General features: G+C 35.5%; 1 protein-coding gene across 1 annotated transcript in view; it reads left to right on the forward strand.

The window, feature by feature from the left end:
• Positions 1-3,242, forward strand: part of IL1RAPL1 (interleukin 1 receptor accessory protein like 1) — a 1,314,427-nt gene extending 1,311,185 nt beyond the window's left edge. The window contains exons 10-11 of the mRNA XM_054471838.1: positions 1,085-1,255; positions 1,662-3,242. Of these exons, the coding sequence (XP_054327813.1) occupies positions 1,085-1,255; positions 1,662-2,380 (890 nt within the window). The 3' untranslated portion in view covers positions 2,381-3,242. The remainder of the gene's footprint in view (positions 1-1,084; positions 1,256-1,661) is intronic.
• The last annotated feature ends 7,823 nt before the right edge of the window (positions 3,243-11,065 follow it).

The raw sequence follows: 11,065 nt of genomic DNA on the forward strand, positions 1-11,065 counted from the left end.
CCTCAAATATTTAAAATTTTCTCATGTAAAAAGGGGGAAGAGTAAGGAGAGAAGTGAGATTTTAGAACTAAGTTTCTTTTATTTACATTCTACTTCTTGATTCTTATGAACTGATTAGCATGATGAAAAATAACTTGGCAGTATTTTATGTGTAAGATGAGTGGAGACCAGAAAAATAACGTCTTTCTATAATCATTCATTTTAATAATATTCTCAGTCTCAATATGCAAGAACTGACTCCTAGTAAAAAATTAATTATCCCAAGTTTGGTTGTATTTTCTCCCCAACAGAAAATCAACACAGCACACATAGTCTAAAAAAATCATTCCTCCACAATTAAGTCAGTTGCCATTTTCTCTCTCTTTTTTCAACTGGGTAAAATGGCCAAGGGTAGGACCAGTTGAACATAAGATTTAAAGTAAGAGCATACTGATATCCAAACATATGGCTTTTACAAGCAATCAAGATTCTCTGTGATCTGTGCATCAAAAATGGTGAAATTCTGCCGGGTGCGGTGGCTCACGCCTATAATCCCAGCACTTTGGGAGGCTGAGGCAGGTGGATCGCCTGAGGTCAGGAGTTCAAGACCAGCCTGGCCAACATGGTGAAACCCCATCTCTACTAAAAATAGAAAAATTAGCTGGGTGTGGTGGCGTGCACCTGTAATCCCAGCTACTGGGGAGGTTGAGGCAGGAGAATGGCTTGAGCCTGGGAGGCAGAGGTTGCAGTGAGCCGAGATCACGCCACTGCACTCCAGCCTGGGTGACTGAGCAAGACTGTGTCTCAAAAAAAAAAAAAAAAAAAAAAAAGGAAGTCTGCATTTCATTACTCTTTTCATTGATTTTTCTCCGACTTTTTTCACAGCAACATCAACAACAAATCAAAATACAACCCTTTGTACCTCCAAACTAGTTTTAGAATATTTGACATCACTGAACTCAATGAAACTTAATGAAGGCTCATTTTTTGGTCTTTCAGAAATGGGACATTTGGAGATGTTTATGAAAAAAAGTGCATGTTTTCATGTCCTATTGTTATCTCTGTAGAGGAGTGACTTTGACTTTTCTTTGGAATTTTTTGACAGACAATAAAGATTATGATGCATACTTATCATACACCAAAGTGGATCCTGACCAGTGGAATCAAGAGACTGGGGAAGAAGAACGTTTTGCCCTTGAAATCCTACCTGATATGCTTGAAAAGCATTATGGATATAAGTTGTTTATACCAGATAGAGATTTAATCCCAACTGGAAGTAAGTTAATGTTTTCATTTGAGAGTGTGCATATTCATGTGAGTGTCTGTGTAGTCATCACTTTTTCATGGAATTTTAATGTTTGGTTCTTTACTTCAAAATTTGTATCTGTTAGTTTCCCTAGAAAGAAATGTCTTTGTGTGTTCACATGAAATTTAATTTTTGCTAGCTCAGAGAAGATACTCCATTACTGTATAAAGCATCTCATTTTGTGAGCCTTGACATTGAAAGAAACCAAATGAGAGATTTGTACCGGGAAAAAAAATATTGCTGACGTTAGGAGAAACAAGTCCCAAACTCTATTCAGTGAACTGTTTTCATTTAATTTCTGAAAGAGAATCTACTAGGACTTTCTGGACCAAATTTTCCATTCACTCATTTTGATGCACTCTTTTATCTTTTGTAGCATACATTGAAGATGTGGCAAGATGTGTAGATCAAAGCAAGCGGCTGATTATTGTCATGACCCCAAATTACGTAGTTAGAAGGGGCTGGAGCATCTTTGAGCTGGAAACCAGACTTCGAAATATGCTTGTGACTGGAGAAATTAAAGTGATTCTAATTGAATGCAGTGAACTGAGAGGAATTATGAACTACCAGGAGGTGGAGGCCCTGAAGCACACCATCAAGCTCCTGACGGTCATTAAATGGCATGGACCAAAATGCAACAAGTTGAACTCCAAGTTCTGGAAACGTTTACAGTATGAAATGCCTTTTAAGAGGATAGAACCCATTACACATGAGCAGGCTTTAGATGTCAGTGAGCAAGGGCCTTTTGGGGAGCTGCAGACTGTCTCGGCCATTTCCATGGCCGCGGCCACCTCCACAGCTCTAGCCACTGCCCATCCAGATCTCCGTTCTACCTTTCACAACACGTACCATTCACAAATGCGTCAGAAACACTACTACCGAAGCTATGAGTACGACGTACCTCCTACCGGCACCCTGCCTCTTACCTCCATAGGCAATCAGCATACCTACTGTAACATCCCTATGACACTCATCAACGGGCAGCGGCCACAGACAAAATCGAGCAGGGAGCAGAATCCAGATGAGGCCCACACAAACAGTGCCATCCTGCCGCTGTTGCCAAGGGAGACCAGTATATCCAGTGTGATTTGGTGACAGAAAAGCAAGGGACATCCCGTCCCTGGGAGCTTGAGTGGAATCTGCAGTCCAGTGCCTGGAACTAAATCCTCGACTGCTGCTGTTAAAAAACATGCATTACAATCTCTAGAACACGAGGAAAAACAGGGTCTTGTACATATGTTTTTTGGAATTTCTTTGTAGCATCAGTGTCCTCCTGTTTTACCATGTCTTTTACCATTACATTTTTTGACTTTGTTTTATATGTCGTTGGAATTTGTAAATTTACATTTTTTTTAAAGAAGAGACTGATGTGTAGATAGAAAACCCTTTTTTTGCTTCATTAGTTTAGTTTTAGAATGGGTTTTTATTTTATTTCCTTTTTTAAAATTTTACTTTGCTTTTAACATTTCCTTGGGGTGCTTGGACAAATCTATCCGATGGGACAAGGAGCACCGGATTCTTTCTCGGGTTCTGCCTAGGATCAACTGGGCCACGTCGGCCTTCAGAGAACAGTGCAACAAATGCCAGCATTGCCATTCGGGGAAAAAAAAAAAAAAAAGATGAGAAGAACACTTGTTCATAGGAGGGCCCCACCAGTCAGAGCCCTGAATCTCTTCCTTGTCCCACCTCATTCCCCACCTCTACCTTTCTAATGGCGGCATGATGTGTAAACTCTGTGGAGGGGTGGGGGCGGGTCTAACTGTCTTAACATTTAAGTCACTGCTCTTCAGAATACACTCTAGACCCAAAGGTGAGCTAATCACTTCACAGTGACCACTACAGAGTACTAAGAAGAGAAGAGAAGATCAAGGGCATGAAATTGGGGAAGAGTGTTATTTCCGTTTTTTAAATGAGTTGATGTACCCTTATATATATATATATATACACATATATATATAAATATAAATATATATAAAACAAAACAAAAAAAAAAAAAGAAAAAAAACAAAAAACAAAAAACAAAAAAAAAATCAAGCCCTATATTTGATCACTTCCTGGAAAGGCATGAATGTGTTTGTGGCTGTTTTTGTTTAATCTTCTACTTCCTCTTTCCCTCTATAATTTCTCTGCAAATGAGATTCTGTGCAAATGCCAGGCAAGTTAATTCAAAAGAGTGAATCAACGCAAGTCAAAATGAAATTTACACTGAAGGCTTCCAAACCAAAGGGAAGGACAGGATGTGTCATCAAATATATTTTGTCACCTCGTATTATACAAAATGTTATTTTCTAAAGAGTCAGAGAAAATCTGTGAAACTTATTGTGCGGCCCCCTTGTAATTAAATGTTAACTCCCTTGTATTTAATTTTCAACACTACATTAAGAATTAAGTGGTTTCAGTTTGTGGACATAAGCAACACTTATTAATATCAAGGTGTTTAAGAACTCAGGAGGTCAAACATATGAATACCAACAGAGATCGGTATTTTCAAAATAAACATTATTTATACAAAATAGTTTTTAAATTAGATCAGAAAGTATTTAAAATAATTTTACTGTATAAAGAATTTGCTTTATTTTAGCTATGTAATTCTATCTTTCAGAAAACAGAAAGCTGATGCTCCCAAGAAATTCATCCCTTACCATTTAGCTTTATGTTTGAAATCAATGACATAAGCAGCTAAATCATATTCATGTGAAGGTTGATGCAAAATCAATCACAAAGGAATCTGCAGAGGGCAGAGTTGTTAAAAGGAAATATTACCTATGTAGCTTTTAGTTTTAAAAAAAAAAATCAATGTGATAAAAACACTGATAATAGAACTTATGCATTAATTTAGTGATTCATTGTAGGAACTCCCATCCCAGTCATCATCTGTGGGCCTGTGTAGTGACTATCGTATGTTTGGTTTATTCCTACCACCATTTAGTGAGAAAACAATTCTACACTTTTGGTCACAATAGTAAGGTGGCCACACACACACACACACACACACACACACACGTGTAAACTGCAATAGGGTTCATTGGGGAGGGTGAGGTTAATTTGCAAATATATGAAGAAGTGTAAGCATTTGTAACAATGAAAAGGTCTCAGTATCTGTGTGACAAGGTAAAGGAGCCTTGGGATGTGCATTGATTATTATTTGCTTAAAAAATGTTTATTTCCCTGACAACTCGCCTGGGTCCTTCTCTACAATCTGTTCTTTATTCCCGTCCTCTCCCCTTGGATCTGTGTCACATTTTCACAAACCAGAACTGAAGCTGCAAGGACACATAAAACTTTAAGGTCAGCTTTGCACATTGGGTTATTTTCAGAATCTGAGAAGGCCATTGTTTTTACTTTGTACTATGGACAGCTGTCAGGGACTGGTGGCAGTATACTTCATTGGACTGGATTCCAAACTCCCCCAGTGCTCAGAAAACTGTAAACATGGCAATGGCCTGATTTATCTCTTTGGTTTTTAATTTTTCTTTTCAGTGCACGATGGAAGTGTGGAATAAATGTAGAGGAAGTAATCAGACCACAGTCATATTTTAGGCATCCATAGGTGTTAATTTAGCTGCATTGGGAGTACATTTTTTGTTCTATTTTTAGTGTAGATTTAAGCACTTTGAATAGCATGATTCAGGGATTGATGGGTAATATTTGATATTCTCACAACTTACTTATGAAACTTCTTTTTCCTCTAATGCTTTGTCATATTTAAAAAATGAAATAAATGCAAAAGAAGCTATCTATGGCTTTAGAAACATTCCTCCCAAGTATTCCTCTATCAGCTCCATGTGAGAACAAATGAAGGAAACTGTCATGTGTTCACGTGTTCTATGTTTAACAAAAGTTCTGTTAGAACTCACAATAAAAAGACAAAAAAATCGATGTCCCCTAGTGCTTAGGTTTCATCCTTCGCTTTTTTCAGTGGGGGCTGTGGGGGCTAAGAATATTCTAGTTGTAAAAACACAGTTGAAAGTGTGAATATGTTAGCCAAGCTGGGGGGAGAGAATAGACTTCCAGACTTGGACATATGTGATGTTTGGTATTGCCTGTTTTTCATCAGTTGCCACTTGAGCTCTGAACGACACATTGTGGATTCAAAAGATCATCTGGTTCTTTAGTGTAACCTCTACTTGCTGCTTATGAGCATCCTACCCCTTATTCGGGTGCTCAAACTTTTGCTTATTTAATTTGTACTGCATTCCTTAGGTCTCCTGTGGGCAGAGAAGACATTTGTATCTCATGTAAACAGCTGATTTAAGTTTAGATCAATTCTATGAAACAAATCTGAGACATGAGTTAAGAGACCTGAATCTACTATATTTCTATAGCTAAACACTCGATTGCTCAAACAGTAAATCACTTTGTGATTATTACTTTCTTCATAGTATATGTATTTGGACCCTATCAATCAACTTAATCTTAAAATATAGATGCTGGTTTCTTCCATATTTCATTACTATCTAGCATTTTATAACAAGAACAAATATTAACTGAGAGCCAACCTTTAAACTGTAAGTCTTGTTTATCCTAGAATAGTCATTAACTTTTCAGATATCATTTATATAAATGAAGATCACCATTTCTAGGAAAACATTGATTCATACATTTGTGAATTATTTTTGGATTCTGGAATGATGCCCTAGTTCTCTTTTTTGTTGTTAGGAGTATTTTTTAATCTTGTGATTAATTTCTTTATTTATTAGGTTAAGTTTGTAACATTAGTCCCAGAAGAAAGCATATTGAAATTCAAAGGATAGCATCAGCATTATACAAATGAAATGACTGACTGGAAGTAAGAGAATACACAGACGTAGAAGAGGAAAATCCCTTCCTGTCTCTGATCTGAACTTGCTTGGTCATTAATCTCATTATTGACATAGCTGATTAATAGAGGTGAAATATTATTAAATAGGTTAGAAATCCCATCTACAGACAGACACACATTCCCTATTGCTGAGGAACTTTTCTAACAGTATATACAGTTATTACCAAAAGATGGTGATGCAACTAGAATCCCCAAAAGGAGAAGCTTATCAATGGAAACAGAGGCTATTCCTTGCCTTATCATGAATCCTTTACACTTCTTTATTGTTCTGAACAAAGAAGGTAACCAATAATCAAAGTTTGATTATCCTTAATAGTAGATCTTAATCTTGGGTTCAAGGATACCTTGCTTCTATAAAAAGGAATAAAATAACAAAGCCCTTGAAATTCCAGACAAAATTGTTAATGTGCGTAAAACGGTGTTTGTCTGGGTGTGAGTCTCAGGACATCTATCATCTAAAAAGCTACTGATGTTTGGATTTAGAAGATATTCTCAGAAACTGATATTCAGATAAACTCACATAACTTGCAGGCATTGTTTTGTCTACCACTCTCTACCTTCATTCATAAAAACTCACTCTGGAGATAATTATTGTTCTACTAGAGACAAGTCTCCTTCCAAAATGGCCTGACTTTGTGGGAGACCCAGCGTACTGTAAACAAAAATTTTGTATGATGACAAATAATTCATGCTCAGATAAAAACTAATTGGCTATCGTTGTGATAATCTTACTCATGTCTTCACCCATTCTAAAAATAGTTTGGGGTGCATGTAAAATTATCTAATTTGGCAATGATGCCTTATTTCAGTAAATTTATGATTTATGCTTAATTATTTTTCCTACAACATAACTAAGAATTCATCCAGTACCGGAAAAGAAGAAACAAACATTTAACATGTTTTTCTAAAAAAAAGAAAATCCCACCAAGTTTTTTTTTTAGGCAAAGATTTAGAAGTGGCTATATATTTGATTTTCAGCAATTATGATTTTGCCAGTTTCATAACATGACTTTGGAGGCATATGAAGAATTTTGAGAATAAACTAAAGTTAGGTAGTGGTTATTTAAAGTTTTACTTGTGATTGGTAGCAAGGTAAAAGGTTATTCTATGTTAATAAATTGAGATACTGTCACAAGGAGCTGTAAGATCTAACTAAATTTGAATAAAGCAAGAGAAGGACGACATGATGATGAGTTAATCCTAATCCTAAATGAATGTGCCTTGTCATCATCAAATTTCCATCACATCCATAGAAAATGGATGTAATTTTGGATGTAAAAAAATTGGAGCTCAATTCCAGTCTTCCATCAAGTATCATTTCTTCCTTCTAGGCTCAGAACGTAAAACATGTCTTTGTGTGTGTGTGTGTGTATTTCTCTTGCTCATTTGAAAATTTTTCTCTAAATAGCCTCTGGGTCCACTGACAAACTCATGTTTCTGAATTCTTCGTTAAAGTAAGTAAAGTACTATTGTTTTTTCTACCATTCACTATCTTCATTGATGCATTCCCCGTGGTCCATAAGTCTTTAGCATATTCTCTTTTTAACAAGGGCAATCACTCTTAAAAAATCATTACACTATGTTCTCTCCACTACTAAATGAATAGAATCGGAAAAACTGCACATGAACTTGAGAGTATTACATGTAATATTGATGTGTAAATTTTAACCTTCATAATCCAAATAACATTAAGTTTCAAAGGGCATGCTGTGTCATTAAAAAAAGATTTAATGTGAAATGACATTATTACATAGTACATGAAAATGTGGCAAAGTAATTTGGATCTATCTTTACTAGTCAATGAGAGATTAAATTTGGGGAGATCAGATGTGACCGTTTAGGTTAATTCTCAACTGGGATGAAGACATCTTAATGTTAGGATACATGGGTGGTTGTCCATATTCCTTGCAGTATATGCTCCTCTTAACTAGAATCCTTAGTGTATTCTTTCCACCAAAGTAGTGGAGGTATGTTCACATAATCTGCTATTGAACTGCAAAAACTTTTACAGTTTCAGAGTTTGAGGGAACCCAAATAGGAAAATTGATGGAGTCATTTTCCTCTGCTGGTGTTCAAGTCATATTTGAAACTCAGACACTCTCAGATCTGTTCAACAGTCAGTAAAAAGTGCATTTTTACATAGTGTTTCCCTTTAGTTTTGCCTACCCTCTTGATTTTGTACAATCTAGAATGTATGTAACTCATGCGTAGGTGATGGAGGCGCTTTTTTTCTTAGAATACTTACAATTATATATTTGGTTTTGCTTTGACTAGCAATAGGAAAATAGACAAATACAAGTGTAAAAATGAGAAATTTTAAACTCAAATTATAATTTGTGTTTTATAGTCGTTTCATAAGTCTGTTGCTCTCTATGAGTATGCTCTCTATATATCCTGTAAAAATAAATTTATATGTTACATAGAAATTCAAGAAATTAAATTATTTATTAAGCTACAAATGTTTCTTCTGGTTTCTACCTGATCATAGATGAAAATAAATTAAATAATGTGTTGTTGGAACATATGTAAGTACGTTTGTTAATTTGATAACTCTTGTTAAACTTTTCCTTCCCTCTTTTTATGTCTGTATAACTTATAATTCTTAGGCCTAATTCCTATTGTGATGGTGAAGAAAGAGACTTAAGAATGCCCAGTTGGCTGGAAAAAAAGAAAAGAAAAACCTTCCTTAAAAATCAAGCCCATTTACAGTCCCTTTTTTTCTTCACTACTGGATTAAGGAGAGGTTTGAATCAGTAACTCAGTAACTTAAAAGTCATTATCACATTAATGGTTTTCTCAAGGTTAAATTCCACATTTGTCCCTTTATTTTATAAAATTATTTGAGAAACAGAAATGAAAGGAATGATAACATGTGAGTCCTTCTTTGCTGTTTCCTTTCCTTACTTCTTGCTCCCCAGGTATTTTATTCGTTTCTTTTTAAGGTACTACTCACATAATGACCTTAAAATAAAGTCCCCTCAGGTAACATTTTAAAGTGACCAAGATCTTTAATCATCTTGTTTTTCTGCTCTGTTCGCATCTACTTGAAGTGCACAGTCAATCCTAAAGGGAAATGTTTTTGGCCTTACTTTTTATTTTAAGTTTAAGATAAATAACCTTATTATTTATTTTATTTGGGAGGAGGAGAATGGTGGTAAATCTTTCCATCATAAGCATAACAAGTGAACAACCACAAGCCGCTTAGAATGAATGAGCTGTTTAAGCAGAATGCATATCTTAAAGAAACAGCCTTTTAAGAAACACTTATCAAAGATGAAGCAGACATAAATCATTATGAAAATTTAAAGTAATAGTTACAAAAGGCCCCGTAAGGTTATTTTAGATTGGATTTCAAACTAATTAGCATATTTAAACTTTCTTAAAGCCATTTCTACCTCAGTAGGATTTTTAAATGTGAGAAAATAAACTCTATTAAAAAAATAAAATGTAAGTATCATGAATCAGTATATAATTTGCACAGTACATTTTAAATTGTGAATCATATTATAGCATATGACCCATTATTCAAAATATCAGGAGAGACCTCTAGTTGAAGAAAGTTCGGGATTGTTTGTGCACTTCAGACACACACATAAATTCTCAGGAATTTTAATTACATTCATACTATTGACAAGTGGTTAAAAGACTGATATGGGCTGGGCGCGGTGGCTCACGCCTGTAATCCCAGCACTTTGGGAGACTGAGGCTGGCTGAGGCCAGGAACGTGGCCTCAAAGACTTTGAGACAAGAATGAGGTGGATGTATTTGAGGAAGAAAAGGAAGGCCATTGGCTGGGTGCGGTGGCTCACGCCTGTAATCCCAGCACTTTGGGAGGCCGAGGTGGGTGGATCATGAGGTCAGGAGTTCAAGGCCAGCCTGGCCAACATGGTGAAACCCCACCTCTACCAAAAATACAAAAATTAGCCGGGCGTGGTGGTGCACGCCTGTAATCCCAGCTATTCAGGAGGCTGAGGCAGGAGAATCACTTGAACTATTAGGGAGGTGGAAGTTTCAGTGAGCTAGTATCGTGCCACTGCACTCCAGCCTAGGTGACAGAGCGAGACTCCTTCTCAAAAAAAAACCAAAAAAACAAAAAAACAAAAAAAAAACAAAAAAAAAAGAAAAAGAAAACTGATATTAATGAATTAATGAGATATCTTCAGAAGATTCCCAATTAATATCAGCTCTATATTTATGGGCAAAATAGAAACAGAGAATGAGAAAAAAAATAAGAAAATCATAATAGTGGTGACCCAATCACTTAATTGCTGTGGGATTTTCAGCATTTATATATGGCCTGTAAGAGTAATTAAAAGAAATTCCTTAAGATTGCATTTTCTATCAAGGCTTAATGCCTGGTGTCACCGTTCTAAGGCAATGTAGGTACTGCAGAACCTAGATATGTATGTGGGGGAGGGTTTAGTAAGATTCTGAAGGATAGAGAACATCTCAATTTGACCAATAATTTAGCTAACTGTTTGACTAAATTAGATATTTTATCCTCAGTGATATGTCAGTTGGGTTTTGATGGTACACAGAGGGAGATTATTATCTGAGTAGCTCTGTATTTGATTTAAAAATCGCCAGTATTTTTAAAAAACTTAAGTAGTACATTAAACTCAAGACTTTATGGATACTGTTAATAGTTTTGCTTACATAGTAGAATAATATATACACCGTTATTTAAATTAAAACATAGATAAATAATATTCTAGGAAAGGTGACATATGGCAAAAGTCATCCAGACTGTGAATGACTGGTTTATGGAAAAATTGAGGCCAATTTTCTAACCTCTTGAATAAATAAATAAATATACAAATAAACAATTACTAATAAAAGGTGAAACGTCTCAAAAGACAGAAAAGAAAAACACAAAAGCCAGCATAAATTATAGCACTATAAGTTTATGAAAATCAATAACTGGTTTAAATTACGCAAAGAAATATCCTACTTCTATA

The sequence above is a fragment of the Pongo pygmaeus genome, chromosome X, assembly GCF_028885625.2.
Source record: "Pongo pygmaeus isolate AG05252 chromosome X, NHGRI_mPonPyg2-v2.0_pri, whole genome shotgun sequence".
Classification (NCBI taxonomy): Eukaryota; Metazoa; Chordata; class Mammalia; order Primates; family Hominidae; genus Pongo; species Pongo pygmaeus.